The following is a 20,303-nucleotide window of genomic DNA, read 5'->3' as shown; positions in this document are numbered from 1 at the left end:
AATTTTTATACAACATTATATTTTATTAGTATATAATTGAGTGTGTATACAATCATATTCCTTAACAATTTTTTAGGGAAAGCAGGATAATCTCATTTAAGCATTTTGGAGCTGCTAAATCTTTTGGAAAGTAAACTTTTCAGAACCTCTGCATTTTAGATAAGTCAGAAAATAAGCTACTGCGACTCTTCAGCTAAAGTCCACAAAGAGGTGTCCTGTACCCAGTGCTGGTACTAGGAAAATTATTCTAAAGGATCTCATATCTACACAGAACATGTTCAGATCCTCTTTACTGGCATTGCACATTTGCCAACACTAGACTATTCTACTAGAATATTTGTGAGTTGCCCAATAACGAGTAAGTGCTAATTACAAATGAGTGGTTCCAAATAGTGTTGCATTCATGGACAATTTATTAGGCCAGAAACCTACGCCCACTGGACAATCCTTTGGTTAGTCACTTTGACCTGCAGTTTTGAACAAACTATCCACTGCATGGCATGTGTTCCTCTAGAAAACAACCATTTTCTAGGATACAGTACATGACCCCAAGCTATCACCAATATGGTAGTCTACAATAAGTCCTATCAGACCACAAAGCAACTATTTAAAATTAAAAAATCATGGGGAACAGTCAGACCAATTTTATATATCTGGTTCTTTTTCAGGACTCAAAAGATCACCTAAGAATGATGGTTATTCCGGACTTACAACCAGCAATATGATTCCAATGTATCCTGTATTTCAAGGTTAGCTTTGCACCTTAGGACTGGTGTGTTTGATGTAATTGTTTTTCATTGATGTCATTTCTGCAACTTTTTTATCATTGCTTAAAGTTGAAATAAAGATAAACTGAGCAATCGATAAGTTAATGATTAAGATTCTCGAGTGCAAAGTCTTACGGTTATGTTTTGTGCAGCAGCACACATACTACAAAATTCATTCATTCTTTCAGTAGAGTTTATAACATGCTTTCTGTGTTAACTAGATAAGTCATATTCATGAAAATATTTATTTTAAGGCTCAGACAATGGGTTTAGAGTCCTATACAGTATATGAAGTTCTATGTAGGACAGAATGAAGACTGAAGAAACATTACTCGAGATGGGTGTCTTTGAGCATTTTTAGAACAAATAACTGTCAGGCTGAATAGCAGTACCATAACATTTTTAACTGATCCAAACAATGCTCTGACATATACCATATATGCTCGAGTATAAGCCGGCCCGAGTATAAGCAGAGACCCCTAATTTTGCCACAAAAAACTGGGAAAACGTAGTGACTCGAGTATAAGCCTAGGGTGGGAAATGCAGCAGGTACCGGTAAAAGTCAAAAATAAAAATAGATACCAATAAAAGTAAAATTAATTGAGACATCAGTAGGTTAAGTGTTTTTGAATATCCATATTGAATCAGGAGCCCCATATAATGCTCCATACAGTTCATGATGGCCCCATAAGATGCTCCATACAAAATACGCCCCATATAATGCTCCATACAGTTTATGATGGGCCCCATAAGATGCTCCATACAGACATTTGCCCCATATAATGCTGCACAAATGCTGATTATGGCCCCATAAGATGCTCCATAAACACATTTTCCCCATACAGTGCTGCACAAATGCTGATTATGGCCCCATTAGATGCTCCATAGAGATATTTGCCCCATATAATGCTGCACAAATGCTGATTATGGCCCTATAAGATGCTCCATAGACATATTTGCCCCATATAATGCTGCACAAATGCTGATTATGGCCCCATGAGATGCTCCATAGACACATTTGCCTCATATAATGCTCCACAAATGCTGATTATGGCCCCATAAGATGCTCCATAGAGATATTTGCCCCATATAATGCTGTCCTGAGCGTCACTGCAGAGGATGCAGAAGACACAGCAGTGCCGAATATCACACACTGCAGCTGTCATACTCACCTGCTCCCGGCGCGGTCCCTGCATGTCCCTGGTTCTCCGGGCGCCGGCAGCTTCTTCCTGTATTGAGCGGTCACATGGTACAGCTCATTACAGTAATGAATATGTGGCTCCACCCCTATGGGAGTGGAGTGGGTTCTATATATTCATTACTGTAATGAGCGGTACCATGTGACCGCTCAATACAGGAAGAAGCTGTCAGCGCCCGGAGAACCAGGGACGTGCAGGGACCACGCCAGGAGCAGGTGAGTATTATCAGGCTACGTTCACATTAGCGTTTCGCTAATGTGCGTCGCTGTTGCGTCGGCGACGCAGCGGCGACGCAGCGGCGACGCGCCCCTATGTTTAACATGGGGGACGCGTGCGTTTTTTTGGTAGCGTTTTCCGACATGTGCGTCGTTTTCGACGCTAGCGTCGGACGCAAGAAAATGCAACAAGTTGCATTTTTCGTGCGTCCGATTTTCATCAAAAAACGACGCACGCGTCGCAAAACGCAGCGTTTTTGCGCGCGTTTTTGGTGCGTCGCGCGTTGCGTCGCCGTTGCGTCGCCGACGCACCGGCGCGCAACGCTAATGTGAACGTAGCTTAGACAGCAGCCTGTCCCCCTCCCTTGCCAACCCCTGGGAATAACTCGAGTATAAGCCAAGAGAGGCAATTTCAGCCTAAAAAAATGGGCTGAAATTCTCGGCCTTCAACCTTTTTCTAGCACCATTTATTTTTTGTTTTGCCAATACTCTTTAAAGAGTTTGTCTAGGTTGAATAAAAGTTATTGGAAAAGGGTGGTTTAAAATAAGAAAAGATTATATACTCATCGGGTAAAATTTTCTTGGCCCCAGTGCAGGGTACTCCAGTGCTCTCGGCCAGGACCGGAAGTGACAGTGTCTCTTTTTTTGCTCACTTGACCACTGAGTCCGCTAGTTGCAATGGTCAAGTGATTGGAATGGGATGTCATCAGCTATGCACTTGGTTATATAGATATTGTTGTCACTACCCTACCCTACAATCGCTGTCCCAAAATTATTATTATTATATATTTATATAGCACCATTAATTCCATGGAGCTATACATGTGAAAAGGGTTTACATACAGGGTTATAGATATCGTTTACAGTAAACAACTTTACAGTGACAGACTGGTACAGAGGGGAGAGGACCCTGTCCTTGCGGACTTACATTCTTCAATGACACTTAAAATCTATGTTTCTATCCCAGAAACAGAAAGTACATGCAATTTCATAAGGTATGTTTTTGGGATGTGGTAAAAAGCTAGAATACTCCAGGTGAAGTGACTCAAGCATAGCAAGACCCCACAGGTCAAATACAAACCCAGGACTCTATTGTGGCAGGCACCAGTAAGAACCACTAAGCCACCATGCTGCCATATATATATTGTATAGCAGCTTTTAATTGCATTCATGGTTTTGTTTTCTCCACTTTTTTATTTTATAGAGGTTTGGAAATATTTTCATGAAGTTTTATTGGGAAAATATGCAAAAGAGAAAAATGGCATCAATGTTATCAGTGGTCCAGTATTCGACTATGATTTTGATGGGCGATCTGACCCTCTAGAGCACATTAAACAGTAAGTAAAAAATTATAGTAACTCGCTAAAACTGTAAACTTTTATTTTAATGCAAGATGTAATATAAAATGGCCTTGAAAAGGTTTTATGAGCTATCCATAGATTCGGTGCTACATAGAAAGTTGTTTGACCCCACAATCACTAATATATTTGTATGGTAATCATCAAGGTGTCTTTCCCGACTCCCCCATACACTTGGCTGCTTCCCTCTGTTCAGTGTTCCCATTTTCTCTATGGGCCTTATCTGCCTAGAGAACTAAGGCTTCTGTCGGTTGAGTGTTGAAACACACTAGATGGCGAGCCAATTCTGCTGAAATTGGTGGATTCGGCCAACTTTAATGTGTATGCCGGTCTATAGTGATAAATATAAGTTGATTGTAGGAAAACTACTACTAATGAACTACTCACTATTTAGGAACCCAACTCACTTAGAATGACAGATCTCTTCCTATACCCACACATAGGGAGTCATTCGAGCTGGTTCGGGAGAAATATCCAGAGATCAGCCTCAGTCTAGGCATCTTAGGCTGGGTTCACACTGCGTAACAGCAGCCCGTTCAACACATACGTTAAACGGGCTGCTGGAACGCAAGTGCTGACTTTGGCACATCGCTAGCGCAGATAGAGCATCTGCTAGCTCTATCTGCGCTAGCAGTGATGGACCCGGAAATGTTGCAGCCCGCGTCTCTGGGTCCGTCACTCAATGACGGCACATGGCTAGCGCACGCCCATTGTGGGCGTGCGCTAGCAATGCGTCCGACATTGGAGTCTATGGCGGCGTTAGAGGACTACGTTACACCGTGTTAAGCCTTAGACACACAGTCACTGATTCATTAAAGAAGCAGTCCTCCCATCAATGATTTTATCCTCTTAATATATTGCAGTCATCATATTATACAGCACTGTGTATTAACAATTGGTCATTTTGTCTTTCTACCCAGTTAATTCGTTTTTCTCTGCTCTATGTAGAAACATGCAAATTGTCTCTTCAGAGAGGAAGAGGACTAGAGCTCTAGTGCCACCAATTGGAAGTAGCAATCCTAACAGTCAATGTCGACCCTTTAAAGGGAAGCTGTCACCCCCAAAATCGAAGGTGAGCTAAGCCCACCAGCGTCAGGGGCTTTTTTACAGCATTCTGTAATGCTGTAGATAAGCCCCAATGTATCCTAAAAGATGAGAAAAAAAGGGTAAGATTATACTCACCCAGGGCCGGTCCCGGTCCGGTTCGGGTCCGATGGGCGTCGCGGTCTGGTCCGAGGCCTCCCATCTTCTTACAATGACGTCCTTTTCTTGCATTCATGCCCCGGCTCTGGCGTAGTTTGTTTGCCCTGTTGAGGGCAGAGCAAAGTACTGCAGTGCGCATGCATTGGGAAAGGTCAGAGAGGCTTGGCGCCTGTGCACTGCAGTACTTTGCCCTCAACAGGGCAGACAAAGTACGCCTGCGCCGGAGCCGCAGCGTGAAGACAAGAAGAAGACGTCATCTGATGAAGATAGGAGGCCCCGGACCGTGACCCCATCGGACTGTACCGCAGCGGGACCGCCCCTGGGTAAGTATAATCTAACCTCTTTTTCTCATCTTTCAGAATACATCGGGGGCTTATCTACAGCATTCCAGAATGCTGTAGATAAGCCCCTGATGCTGGTGGGCTTAGCTCACCTTCAATTTTGGGGGCCTTTAACGAGCCTTGTCACATGACTTAGGATAAAGGGTCGACATTGACTGCTAGGATTGCTACTTCCAATCGGTGGCACTAGAGTTCTAGTCCTCTTCCTCTCTGAAGAGAAAATTTGCATATTTCCCAGAGGAGCATTGCAGCTTTAAGTCTCCTCATCTTGACATGCTTAACATGTCACTCTCTGCAAGGAGAAACAATACTTCTTGGATCCTATGTAGAAAGAGGAACTCTATTATTGCCTGCAAAAATCATCCCCTTCTTCAACTTCTGACCCAGATTCTTCCTCCTCCCCCCTGCCAATGACTTTTTCAGTGACTTATGACTCTCACATGGATAACTGACCTCCTGATGCTGCATAAAGCTTAAGATTTAGCTAGTTTGTTTTTAATCACGTGATGCCATAGATCTAATGGAAAAGAGAACAATTAGCTGGGTAGAAGGGAAAAATGAGTAATTGTAAGTACCCAGTGCTATATAATATGATGACTGTAATATATTAAAAGGATACAAATTTTTGAAGGGAGGAGGGGTGCTTCCTTAAAACTGGGGGCATGCAGGAATTAGATGCACTGAGTTTATTAACTGGCCACTCTAACTAATGAATTCTGCAAATCTTATCAGTGGCGTTCATCTTTATGTGCCTTTCTGCACGGTGCAAAAATGCTGTGACTATTCAAAATGTTTCTCACAAAAAGAAACCTGTTGTAAACACTTTGATGTACAGGACGGCTTTTCAAAGTACGTTTTTTTTTCAGAAACGCAGCAGCATTTCGGGATAAAACATACTGTACATGCCTGCAATAATGCCGCCGGTGTCCGATTCATGGGGGTTCGGGCAAAATGAATCTCGTGTCAGGTTCCTTTTAATTATTTTTTATGGACCAGAATTTTTTTTTCCATTTCGATGAATATATGAATTGCCTCAAAGGGGAAGCAAATTAAAAAAAGCTTTGACTAATGGAATGGTTGCAGTGCACAGTATCTTATCTAGACACCTCTAGCCTTAATTATTGGGCTATAATAATTCAGTCTTACGATTGTTCAGTAGTAAATGATGAGATGTACAATATGTTTCATTGCAGGATGTCACAGAACTCGGATGTCTACATTCCGACTCACTACTTTACAATATTGACCAGCTGCAAGAATTCCTCCGAGACCCCCGAGCTGTGCTCTAGCCTCATGGAGGTCATATCTTTCATTGTACCACACAGGCCTGATTACAGTGAGAGTTGTGCGGTAAGCTTTGCCTTGGCAGCATTGGTAGGCCACAGCTTTATTTATGAGTGGAGATGGGGAAAATGGCCTGAAATTTCATTTGGAATATTTGCGTAAATTCAGCTTGGAGATTCTATTTGGTCCAAATCGAAATGAGGTCCAATGAGGGGAGTGGTTAAAAATTAATAATTCGATTGCACTCACCATTTCTCGCTTGTTCTACCACTTCCATTACCACTGAAGCTCTGGTCCTTCACGCTGGCCTTTTTTTTTTTTTCTTCCGTGACCTGTTGCTCCATTCCATCCAGTGTTGAGGCCTGTGATTGTCCTCCTGTGGTCACATGGGAGTCAATGCACACCATGATGTGTGTCGTTCCCCCACATGACTGTGTGAAGACATTCAAAGGCCTCAGATTGGCCTCTTCACCGGAAGAAAAGAGTACTGGTGTAGAGGAGTGGAGCTGTGGAGGCACAGGTGAGTATAAAGTTCTTTGTGTTTTTTTTTTCATTACAATTTTAACCCTTTTGTTTCCTTCAATAGAATCCAGCAGAACAGGTGGCCGTTATTTTGCTAGATTAATGCAAAGCCAAATTTTGAGGGAAATTTATCCAGATAGAATTGCTCATCTTTAGTCATCATGAGCCCTCCTCAGTGGTCCTTGTGGTCTACATTTATGTAATTATGTGCAGTTGGCGTCTCCTTGTGGTAAAAAAAGGGTAGCATAGAATAGTGAAGGCAGGTTCAAACTGTTCACTTTGTACGCTCTGTGTGTAGTATGCTTTCAATGAATTGAAGAGCCTTTTTATTATTTTGGTATTTGCAGTATACTATTCCGTATATAATCTGTCCACGGTATTTTTAAGGCTTTTTATGAAATATTATTCATTGACACACTCAGGATCTTGTATCTGATATAGCAGTTCTCTGAGTTGCATTTAACACTTTATATTACACATTACTGTATTACTGCAAAGAATTAATGAGATGTAATCAGAAAGTGACCTATTTTTTACACCCGACATTGTCTTTTTTTTTTAAATCTCTATTGGGAGCTCATTGTGTGAATGTTTACTAATGTATTTTTTATTTATTTTTTTGTAATATTCAGAAAACATGGTAAAATGTCTGTGTTTCCATCACATTTTTGGAAAATTACAATAAAAAACCATATCAAGTGTATCACATAAACACAACCTTTACAAAAAAAATATTAATAAAGTAGAAATTTTGCAATTTTCACACTGGTCATTGGGGCCATTTTAGACTCCTATCTCCTGTGTTTTTTAGGAACTTTTTTAGAAGTCTGATTGTGATGACAGGCAGAACTACACATGTCATGGTAACACATACAATACAACAGACAGGATGTGCAGATTTCCTGAAATTACACGCATGAACCTAGAATGGCCTCAGTGGCCAGGGTGAACATTGGAAGATATTAAGAAAATAGCATACAGATAACATAACTAAATTTTTTATGGACGTAAATGTAAGCACCCACTTTTTAAACCTTGCTCCTACCTCATACCCCCTCTTTTTTTGTTTACAATCCTTGCCCGTTTTCATACCCCTTTCTCACTAGAAGATAAAACTGTAACCAAAATTAATTAAACACACATTATCGTGTCATCTCCAGTCCTATATAACACCACAAATATAGTTGTCATTACCTGCAGTCCTATGTAACACCACAAATGATGGGGATAACTCTCTGACTACAAATAATATAGTAGATATTGCCTGCAGACCTATGTAAAAGCATAGATGGCAATGACAACCCTTTGAATACAGACAACATGGTGGATGCAATCTGCAGTCCTAACAGACACTCTAGTAGACATTACCCACAATCCTATGTAACACCACAAATTACATGGATAGTTCTGACTACAGATAATATTGTAGATTTTACCTGCAGACCTATGTAAAAGCATAGTAAGATAATTCTATGAATACAGATGACATGGTAGATGACATCTGCAGTCCTATGTAATATGACATACAACACAGAGATAGTGCTCTGAGTACAGACAGAGTAGTAGGTGTTACCTGCTGTACTAAGTAATACCACAAACAGTACAGTGAGAACTCTTAGTACAGATAATATAGTAGATATTACTATCAGTCCTATGTAACACCACAGATAACAGTGATAACTCTCCAAGTACAAATAACATAGTAGATGTTAACTGAAATTCTATGTAAAATAACATAACATAGTGATAATTGAGTACATAGTGATAATTGAGTACAGATAATGTAGTTAGATGTTGCTTGCAGTCCTGTGTTACACCACAATAACTGAGAAATTAGTGTTTGAACTGATATACAAATGTGGCTATTGATCTGAAGCCTCTATCGCTCCAGCGCTATTCCCCACTCTGTGCCACTGTTACGGGTTGACCGCGACAGAGAGGAGCCAGTAGACCGCAGCGTCTGATTTCTCCTACTCCTTCACTGATTAGAAGCACTTCACCTTCATATTAAACAGTGTAAAGTTATTTTAGCAGTGCAGGCATTAATCTGCTCTGCTGAGAGCTCCTGGAGTGTTAAGGGTCTCAGCTGTGCACTGTTGGCCACGCCCATCTCCTATATAATCTGGGTCCTGGCTAGCACTCATTGTCAGATGGCTTGTGCTGCATGGCTGGAGGTTGTTGTTGGTTATTAATGGAGAAGGCATTTGGTGGAATTATATGTGACTGTTGCTAGGTTTCAGTGTGTGACAATTTCCTTTCTTCTCCTACTTTGGTTTAACCCCATCCTCCACTCTCCGGTGTATTCCTCTATTATATGTGTGAGTATATTTGTATGTTTAGTATTTTTCTCTATCCCTGTTCGTATTACCTTGTTAATCTGGCTGGTGTACGTACAGTACTACTTCCTTCTTTGCTGGGTGGGAGAAGGGTACAGACTGAGGCTGGATTCAGGAGCTATGGTCAGTTACATGGCCCTACTGTCAGAAGTAATCCAGGGAGCAGGGCAAGCTAGGCCACACCCAGCGTTCTGTACAGGGAAGGAGCCCCTGGTCCCAGGACATCTGATAACATAGCCTTGACAGCCACTTCCTCTTGCTTGACTGACAGCTATTTTGCCTGAAGTCACATAGCAAAGAGGCTGTCAGTCAAGCCATAGGAAGCAGAGCTGGGTGAGGAATAGAAATGGAGTGACAAGGAAATCTACAGTTGTTTTAAGCCTCATTAGCATATCAGTTCAAACGCTGCTTTCTCAGTAATGGTGTTGCTTGACTTGTCTTTGAAAGAGCTATATGTACGCATAAATAGTTTGGAGTGTGAAATCCTGCCGACAGATTCCCTTTAATTGGTACTGGGGTGAGCAGGTTGCGGGATGCAGTCATGGTTAAGAGACAGAGCAAGGGTTGAAAATTAACTTTACTATAACAGGAGTATAGTCCACGCAGGGAGAAGGGAATGTAGAGACAGGGAATATTAACACTTTCGTTACACTGACAGAGGTAGTGAGGGGAAAGGGTATTAACAATGTTCAACAGTAGTAAACTTATCGGTCCGGCGACATCAGATTGAAGAGTCTCAGATGCACACGGTGGTGCTGACACGGTCAGCACGTGAGGGAAGCGATGCAGAATTCTAGGCGTCGGTGGATCGGCTCCTCGCGATGACGTACAGTTCTCGATATCTGTCCTGGGGTCCTGAGGAGCAGGGAAAAGAGCAGTTCTATGCACTGCCGGGTTGGGCACAGGCCGGCAGTAGTAAGCGGGTGAATAAGAGTAAAGTTAGGCAGCATGTGTCCATTATACGGTGACCTGAGACGTGTAGTTACTTGAGCAGGGGCCAACGCGCGGAAAACGGTTCTCCGGTCACAGTCTTTGCAGGGAGCAGCTGGGACAATGTAGCACGGAACTGCGCTGTCACAGAGCTCAGAGGACGGAGCACCTAAATACCTCTAATGCGTGCTGCATCTTCCCGCCAAGTCTGCCTGCCATTTCGAGCGCTCTGCCCTTTTTATCCTCACTCTGCCCCCTGTGGTTCAGTGCAAAGGTCGGTCCAGGTCTCTAAGCTTTTCCCCAGACAACAAAAGTGACAGTCCCGACTGTCACGGCCCCGGCGTGAAAAAGGTACCCCCAATCCGGGCTCTTTTCTTACATTGGTCTGGGAGATCTCCCACAGTGATACTCCTCCTAATTCTGCAGAGGGACAGAATGGGGTAGGTCAGTAAAGCAAGGCAAGTAATTGCTGACCATATTTGACCATGAGGCCATGTTTCTAATTGCACTATTATGTCCTCAAGTCTCAATAAGTCCATGGGTATAAGGACCTGAGCTAAATGGCATCATGGGGATCTATAATTATTGCATCAGTGTCATACTAGTCTGAAACCATGAGCTTTTTTCTCTAAATCGGTGTAAATGTGTATGTAATGTAATGTAATGCGTGTTAATATACGCACTTAGGCTACGTTCCCATGATGAGCCTTTTGTGCATTTTTAATGCTGCATCAAAACGCAGCATCTTGCAGTTCTAGCAAGGTGAATGGGATTGATAGAAGCATGTCAATTTCTCATGCAGGTACGGTTTTCTGTGTGGATTTTCCCCTTAGACTTGAATTAGATGCAGAAAGTCCGGATTTTAAAAAAAAGCACATTCGTGTTTAGCGCGTTTCAACAGTGGAAACACATAAAAAATGCATGTAATCTGCACCTAAGTATAACAATAAAGTTTTGTCAAAGCAGAATACTAGGAAGTATCAAAAACAAATCCACTTTTTTTAAAGCTTGACAGTCCAAAAAGAGACAAGAAACGCAGCGTCAAAAGCATGATGATCATGCATGCTAAAAATAAAAAGCACTCAAAGGCCGGCGTCACACTTGCGAGTTTTACGGACGTAAGAGCGCAGAATCTACGTCCGTAAAACTCGCAAAAAATACGGCACAATTATTCTCTATGCCCCTGCTCCTATTTGCCGTATTTTACTGATCAGTATTATACGGCTTTCTACGGCCGTACAAAATCGCAGCATGCTGCGTTTGTCACCGTACTGCGCAAGAAATACGCCAATGAAAGTCTATGGAAGCGTGAAAAATACGGATTACACACGGACAAGCAGTGTGACTTGCGAGAAATACGCAGCGCTGTTAGAGAGAAAAGCCGGCAATTCAGTGCGGTGTACAGTAAAATCACACTGACAGCTTACAGTAGAATAGGTAGAATAAATGTGTACACATAGAATAGGTATATATATATATATATATGTCAGTGAGACACATATATGTATATATATTAATATTTATTCCAGCGCTAGACAGCTTGAAAGCCGGTAATTCAATTACCGGCTTTTTCCTTCTCCTTCCTAAAACCCGACATGATTTGAGACATGGTTTACATACAGTAAACCATGTCTTCTCTCCATTTTTTTTGCAGATTCCACACTACTAATGTCAGTAGTGTGTATCTGCAAAGTTTGGCCGTTCTAGCTCTTAAAATAAAGGGTTAAATGGCGGAAAAAATTGGCGTGGGCTCCCGCGCAATTTTCTCCGCCAGAGTAGTAAAGCCAGTGACTGAGGGCAGATATTAATAGCCTGGAGAGGGTCCACGGTTATTGGCCCCCCCCTGGCTAAAAATATCTGCCCCCAGCCACCCCAGAAAAGGCACATCTGGAAGATGCGCCTATTCTGGCACTTGGCCACTCTCTTCCCATTCCCGTGTAGCGGTGGGATATGGGGTAATGAAGGGTTAATGCCACCTTGCTATTGTAAGGTGACATTAAGCCTAATTAATAATGGAGAGGCGTCAATTATGACACCTATCCATTATTAATCCAATTGTAGTGAAGGGTTAAATAAAACACAAACACATTATTTAAAATTATTTTAATGAAATAAAAACAATGGTTGTTGCAGTATTTTATTCAACGCCCAATCCAGTCACTGAAGACCCTCGTTCTGTGAGTAAAAAAACATAATAAACCAACAATATACTTACCCTCCGCAGATCTGTAACGTCCAACGATGTAAATCCTTCTGAAGGGGTTAAAACATTTTGCAGCAAGGAGCTGTGCTAATGCAGGCTGCTCCTCGCTGCAAAACCCCAGGGAATGAGGCTAAAAATAGATCAAGGATCTATATTTAGCTTTATTTGCGGTGAGGCGCCCTCTGCTGGCTGTTCATAGATCGTGGGAAATTACCTAGAAAGCTCCCTGGCTTTCTCACTGACATCACTGTCTCACTGACATATATATATATATATACCTATTCTATGTGTACACATTTATTCTACCTATTCTACTGTAAGCTGTCAGTGTGATTTTACTGTACACCGCACTGAATTACCGGCTTTTCTCTCTAATATATGTGTCTACTGACACACACATATATATATATATATATATATATATATATATATATAGACAGTATATATATATTTTCTTTTCTTTTTGGGACACATGGATCACTTCTATAGCGGTATGTTGGTTTTGCTAGCCTGCGAGAAAACCACGCAGTACGGATGCCATACGGATTACATACGGAGGATGCCATGCGCAAAAAACGCTGACACACCCTGCCTACGGAGGAGCTACGGACCACTTTTTTCGGGACTTTTCAGCGTATTACGGCCGTAATATACGGACCGTATTGTTTTACGCTGTGTGTGACGCCGGCCAAAAACACAATGAAAAAACGCAATAGGTACAGAAATTATGAAGATATTTTTCAACATCAAAAACTCTCCAAAAGCTCATCGTGGTGACGTAGCCTTAATGTTGTCTTCTCCTTTATCCAGTGTTGTTCTGCTCCTCTTCTGAGATCACCACTCTTCAGACTATCCGAATCACACTTTGTATGTGAGCCAGAAGTCTTTTACAATGAAAGCCTATGGCTCCTCGTTCTGATGCTCTCTACACTTACATTGTAAAAGTCACACATTGACTCATAAGTAGAGATGAGTGAATATGTTCGGAAAATGTTTGCCAGACATAAATTGTACATTCGGATATGTGGTCGACAACACGAGCATTTTTCTTAAAATCGGAAATAGTCGGTAACATTCGGTAATAGATAGAATGCCAGTAATTCATGTGCCTCGTTCAGTGAAATCATAGCATGACAGGTTAGAATAGAAAAGGTAGAATAGGTATACACATATAGAATACATTTTTTTCTGCTTTATAAGACGCTCCGGACTATAAGACGCACCCCAAATTTTGTGGAGAATAGTAGGATTTGTTTTTAAATAAAATGGTGGTGCTTCTTATAATCCAAGCATCTTCTTGCTTACCGGGGGGGGGGGAGGGTGGCTGCGGTGAAGCGGGGACCCAGGGTCGCTGCTGGATTAGGCAGGAGTGGGGTGATGCTGCAGGCCGCAGGCTGGGATGGGGTGTCTGGCCGTTCTGTTGATGTCTGGCGCTGCTACTCAGTGCTCTGCTGGTGTCTCCGGTGCTGCAGGTGCCCGGATGGCACTGCCCGGTGCAGCTGTGTTGGTCTCCGGTGTTACCGGAGTCCCATGATTTCCTGTGCAGTGGACTTTGAGAAAATAGCCGCCGGGGGAGCGACGCATGTGCAGATGGAGATCTTGGTGCCCTCCCCCAGCGGCCATTTTCGACCACACAGGAAATCATGGGCCCCGGCAGCACAAGAGACCACCGCAGCAGCATCGGGCAGTACCGGCCGTGCACCCGCAGCATTGGAGACACCAGCAAAGAACCGGGCAGCAGTGCCGGACACCCGCAGTAGCACTGCCGGACACCTACAGTAGCACCATCGGACACCCACAGTAGCACCGCCGGACACCCCTGCATTTTCGCCACCAGGCACCAGAGACACCTGCAGACCACTGGGTAGCAGCGTCAGACACCCTCAGCACCACCGGACAAACCATCATCCCTGCCTTGCGCCTGCCACAATGGTATCGGTAAGGTCTATTCGAATTATAAGACGCACCACCATTTTCCCCCCAAGTTTGGGGGAAAAAAGTACATCTTATAATCCGAAAAATACAGTATATATAGCGATGTCAGTGACACACGTATATATGTATTTATATTACATAGATAGACAGATAGAAGAAAAGTCGGTAATTCAGCAGCTGCGGTAGTGTAAAATCACAGCAGGAGCCGACAGGATAGAATAGATGGATTACATACAGTAAATACAAATAGAATACAGTAGGTAGATATACAGATGTCAGTGACAAATATAACTAGTCTAGTGTGTGTGCAGCTTACTGTACATGTATTTAATTAATAAAAGATTATTTTTCGGAAAAAAATGGCGTGGGCTCCCGCGTAATTTTTGTAACTATCATAGGGAAAGCCGACGGCTGAGGGCCGATGTTTATAGCCTGTGAGGGGGGTAATACCCATTCACAATTTGCATAGTTTTAGGCGCTCGCTCAAAACACATTTGTTCAGAGCAGCCTACCACATTCACTAATCAAAGTCATTTTATGTTTGTTTGTGTAGCCCATTCACTATCTCCATCTATCCCCCACCCCCTAAAGATGGCTGGACCATCTTTGTAAATACATCATTGTAAATACACACCTGTACTTTGTATCTCCCCCATCTCATTTTAGATTGTAAGCTCTCACGAGCAGGGTTGTCTTATTTCGCTTTATTTATTGTATTGTTAACGTTGTTACGTATGACTGTTGTGTTTGAAACTGTTAAACTGTAAAGCGTTGCGGAATATGTTGGCGCTATATAAATAAAGATTATTATTATTAGCCTTTACTGGCTATTAAAATGGGGGATGCTAAAAAAGTAACGTAGGGTGCCCCTAATTAATAACCAGCAAAGGCTATGCAGACAGCTGCAGGTTGATATTAATAGCCTAGGGAAGGGCCATGGATACTGGCCCACCAGGGCTAAAAACATAACCTCTCAACCGCCCCAGAAAAAGCACATCTCTCAGATGTGCCCATTCTGTCACTTCGTCTCGCTCTTTCCATATGCCCTGTATCTGTGGCAAGTGGGGTAATAGTTGGGGAGCTTGATGTCACCCTCAGGTGGCATCAAGCCCCGAGGTTAGTAATGGAGAGGCATCAATAAGACGCCCCCATTACTAACCACATTGTATAAAAGCACTGACACCCAGAAAAAAAGTCCTTTAATTGAAAGAATGACACAGACTCCTTTAATAATCTCAAACCATACTTATGACTTTGCCTAATTCCCCGAAGGCCTCGTTCTCCTGCATTGAACCAAAAATTAAAAAACAACAATATACCATACCTGTCTGTCGGTCTGTCCAACGCCGTAATCCATGTCTGGAGGATAATTAGTTTTCAACCTGGATGATTCCAAGATGCGACCATCCAGGCTGAGAACCACTGGTGAATGAGATGCTGCGAGTGCAGCCTCAGTGACTAGCAGCGACGTCACTGTGGCTCTGTTCTCAGCCGGGATGAACTGCAGTGACATCGGTGAGATCCCCGCTAGTACCGTGAGAAAGCTGAATGATGCAGAGGCAAGTTCACTGCAGTAAAGTTCTCCCGGTGAGATTCTCCCAGTGAACTTGCCTCTGCATCATGCGACTTTCCCAAAGTACTAACGGAGATCTCACTGAGGTCACCGAAGTTCATCCCGGCTGGGAACGGAGACTCAGTGACGTTACTGCTAGTCACTGAGGCTGCGCTCGCAGCATCTCATTCACCAGTGGTTCTCAGCCTGGACTGTCGCATCTTGGCACTGTCCAGTTTGAAAACTAATTATCCCCCAGACAAGGATTACAGCGTGGGACAGAACGACGGGCAGGTATGGTATATTGTTGTTTTTTTTATTTTTAGTTTATTACAGGAGAACGATGGCTTCGGTGGAATTAGGTGAGGTCGTAAGTATGGTTTTATTGAGATTATTAAAGGTGTCTGTGTCATTTTTTTCAAATAAAAGACTTTATTTTGGCTGTATCTTTATTTATCATATAACTATAGGATTAGTAATGGATAGGTGCCTTATAGACGCCTCTCCATTACTAACCTCAGGGCTTGATGTCACCAGACAATACAAAATTGACATCAACCCCACATATATGAACTCAACTTGCCACCGCTACAGGACAAGTGGGAAGAGCCGGGCAAAGTGGCAGAATTGGCGCATCTAATAGATGTACCTTTTCTGGGCAGCTGTGGGCTGATATTGTTAGGCTATGGGGGCCAATATCCATGGCCCCTTACCAGCCTGAGAATACCAGCCCCCAGCTGTCTGCTTTACCAAGGCTGTTTTTTTAAATTGTTTATTTAAATAAAAAGTATGACGTGTGAACCCCTCTATTTTTGATAACTCTTCTTGCTGAAGCGGACAGCTGAGGGTTGCAGCCCCCAGCTGTGAGTTTTGCCTGGCTGATTATCAAAAATAGGGGGGAACCTATGCATTTTTTTTTTATTTTTTTTTACTGCTCAGGAGCGGATAATGAATACTCCCTTCTTCCGCTCCTGCTCTCACTGTTATTAGCGTCAGCAAGTGCCAGCTGATGGGAGCTGTAGTCCCATCAGCTGACACAAGTCACCGGAGGTAAACTTTTACTTCCGATCACAGCTGAGCGCTCACACTGTCTTCTGACAGCGTGGGAACCGTGGCTCTCTGACGGGCGGGGATGGTTTCACCGCCGATCAAAAGTGGTGTTTGCGGCGCTGTCATGCATATGACAGTGTGTCAAACACTGTATTGTTGGGCTCCCCATTCAAGTGAATGGGGTTCAGATCCGTTCTGCTGTTTTTTTTTTATTATTATTTATTTATAGTGCAGGAGCGGCGGAAGAATTCTCCCATCCGCCGCTCCTGCTCTACTGTTCTTAGCGGCAGCAAGTGGGAAACACCGGTATTCGTGCTGTGTATGTTTGGCTATATTCAGCGATTTAATTGATGATTAAGTCGGCGAATATTGCAAATTCGGCGATTGTGAGCCGAACCGAACATTGAAATATTCGCTCATCTCTACTCGTAAGTCAGAAGGTGAGCAGAACGATGCTGGATACTGCAAGACAGCAGTAGGTGAGTATATTAACACATACTACATACACATTTACACAGCTTTGGAGAAAAAAAAAGTTCAAGCCTAGGCTCCTTTAATTCTTTATGACGTGACCGATTGGCCTTTTACTTTAATATAAAATATTGAGAATACTGATTTCTTTTTTAACATTCTTAAAATGATACAATTTCTTGGAATATAATGTGCTTATTGTCTTTTTTTGCATTTCTTTACAGGAGCAAAAAGATATCAAATGGATTGAAGAGCTTTATCAGTTGCATGTAGCCCGTGTGAAGGACATTGAACTTCTTTCTGCTCTTAGTTTCTTTCATAACACAAATTTCTCAGTTTCTGAAATTTTACAGCTCAAAACATTTCTCCCTAGTTATTTATGAGAGTTGTAAGCCTAATTAGTGTGATTTTTGTAACAAACTTCATCACGTACCCCAAAGCACTTTTCATTATGCTTATTTCAGAAGACATTGGGTTACTTCTACTGATCGAGCATCAACCTATAATGCTTATAACATGTGCTACATTCATCAGGTGCTCAGTTTTAGCATTTGGATGGTCCAATGTCTTGCTCAAAATGTATTGATTATCGCGTGCTTTGCTGTTATGGCTGTAGTGGTGATCTCATGACTAGTCTGTTGACTGCTGCCAAGCAGTGGGCTTTGTGGTTTTCTGCCATCTACCTTGACCACATAGAAGCACTTGTTTACATCCAGAGTATGACAGTCTGTAAATAGTTTAAGGGGTTGATGAGGCTGAATACAAATTTGATATAATACACTAAAGTTCGGACTAACATCACTTTAGCCAAATGAAGAGAACCGTAAGGGGGAAGCTAACTCTATCTTATTCTGCTTGCCTGACCTGCAGTACTGTCATAGTTCCCTTATACAGGTATTGTTACCTCCTTACTCTTATTACTATGCTGTAGGATGATAGTTCATATGTTAGTAGATTAATCACAATAAGGATCACTCTCGATCATAGCGAAATGTCAAGGTATTTGATATTGGGCCACATTAATCTACAGGATGGGCCATTTATATGGATGCACCTAAATAAATGGGAATGGTTGGTGATCTCCAATTCCTGTTTGTGGCACATTAGTATATGGGAGGGGGAACACTTTTCAAGATGGTGGTGACCATCGCGGACATTTTGAAGTCGGCCATTTTGGATCCAACTTTATTTTTTTCAATGGGAAGAGGGTCATGTGACACACAAAACTTATTGAGAATTTCACAAGAAAAACAACGGTGTAGTTGGTTGTAACGTAACTTTATTCTTTCATGAGTTATTTACAAGTTTATGACCACTTATAAAATGTGTTCAAAGTGCTGCCCATTGTGTTGGATTGTCAGTGCAACCCTCTTCTCCCACTCTTGACACACTTATAGCGAATATAAGTTGGATGTGTCACATGACCTTTTTCCCATTGAAAAAAATAAAGTTGGATTCAAAATGGCCGACTTCAAAATGGCCGCCATGGTCACCACCCATCTTGAAACTTTTTCCCCCTCCCATATACTAATGTGCCACAAACAGGAAGTTGATGTCACCAACCATTCCCATTTTATTTAGGTGTATCCATATAAATGTCCCACCCTGTAGTTACTTTGGTATTATATATATAGACTTTTGTCTATATTTGTTTCTATCAATTGGCTTAATTCAGTGTCAGTCTATACTGCTATTAATCAGATTATATTCTTTCGTATTTGTAGAAATTCATTAGCATTACGAAGTTCCATGTAATATGACTGATTTTTTGAAAATCTGATAAAGCATTATACCAAAAAGGAAGTCACTAGATCTAGATAATTTACATATTACCCTCTTTTTGATATTGTTTGGTTTACTCATACAGCAGCATATTTATCGGATAGATTGGTGTGTCCCCCTATTGGACACTCTGCTATATTGTATATTGTTTTTAATTAATTCTAATAAAGATTTATTAATTTTCATACTTATGGATCTCTTCATTGATAAAGCGATGTTAGTCCGAACTTGAGTGTATAACATTGATTTGAAGTGCCATTAACTTTAGATATGATAACCTTTTGATAACTGAATACAAATTTGAGTTTGAACCTTGAGCTTGGATTGGAATAAAATAACAAGAAATGTTATATTCGCCTGCTGTCCCTCTTTGGCTCTGACAAAGGCGACTTTGTTGTCTGCACTGGCATTGGGAGTCACCATGCCCCTGTGGCAGGACCGCTGCACCCATGAAATCCTGCAGACCTAAAGAACATATCATCAGACAATCTCACGATGCGCGAACACTTTCGGTGATGATGCAGACATTGAGGTGCCTGCGCTAGTAACATGAGGGTGACAGTACATCAGCACGGCAGGTACTTATTAGAGAAGCCCTTGTCAACGTTGCAATTATCTTGAATTAATTTAGAGAATAATTAAACTTTTAATAAAATATTTTATACTTTATTTTTTTAACTCCAGACCCCAACCCCTACCGATCTCTTAAAAACACCTTTAAAGTGCACAGCTCAAAAGACTATGCTTTCCGTACTCTGCTCTGTGAGCGTGCTCACACGTGCACTGTGCGTGCCTGTCTCCTGAGCTGCACACATCACCTGTTTTTTTTAGCAATAGATGGGGGTCTTAGAACCAGAACCCTCACTGATCTACTCGCAGTTAAGAGGACAAAAAAATATAAAAAATCGTATCAAGGTTTAGTTACTCGTGAATTTTCGGAAATTATGTCCAGTAATATATCCTCTGTGAGTCAAATGCATCCATACCCTTGAACTTAGTTCATAGTTGGTCATAGCTCAATCGAAAAACAAGAACAAAAAAAAGTTCAGAGCTGAGATGCCACAGCTCGCCTAATTCATGATTAGCATTGTGTTACTTATGTTACAAATCTTCAAGGATTGGCGTAAGATTCGTGGTGTGGCACATTTTTCAGAT

At 42.0% G+C, this 20,303-nt stretch overlaps 1 protein-coding gene across 2 annotated transcripts in view; it reads left to right on the top strand.

Moving 5' to 3' along the window:
* Positions 1-18,815, top strand: part of ENPP1 (ectonucleotide pyrophosphatase/phosphodiesterase 1) — a 198,531-nt gene extending 179,716 nt beyond the window's left edge. The window contains exons 22-25 of one of the 2 annotated variants that reach the window (XM_069726009.1): positions 669-749; positions 3,386-3,518; positions 6,277-6,433; positions 17,591-18,815. In XM_069726009.1, coding sequence (XP_069582110.1) covers positions 669-749; positions 3,386-3,518; positions 6,277-6,433; positions 17,591-17,749 — 530 coding nt within the window. In that variant the 3' untranslated portion in view covers positions 17,750-18,815. Of the gene's footprint in view, positions 1-668; positions 750-3,385; positions 3,519-6,276; positions 6,434-17,590 lie in introns of those variants that run through there. The other variant, XM_069726010.1, reaches the window with a different exon arrangement.
* Positions 18,816-20,303: the final 1,488 nt, after the last annotated feature.

Source organism: Ranitomeya imitator, chromosome 5 (assembly GCF_032444005.1).
Source record: "Ranitomeya imitator isolate aRanImi1 chromosome 5, aRanImi1.pri, whole genome shotgun sequence".
In the NCBI taxonomy this organism is placed as follows: domain Eukaryota; kingdom Metazoa; phylum Chordata; class Amphibia; order Anura; family Dendrobatidae; genus Ranitomeya; species Ranitomeya imitator.
Note: the sequence above shows the minus strand (reverse complement) of the source record. Positions and strands in the feature narration are given on the sequence as shown.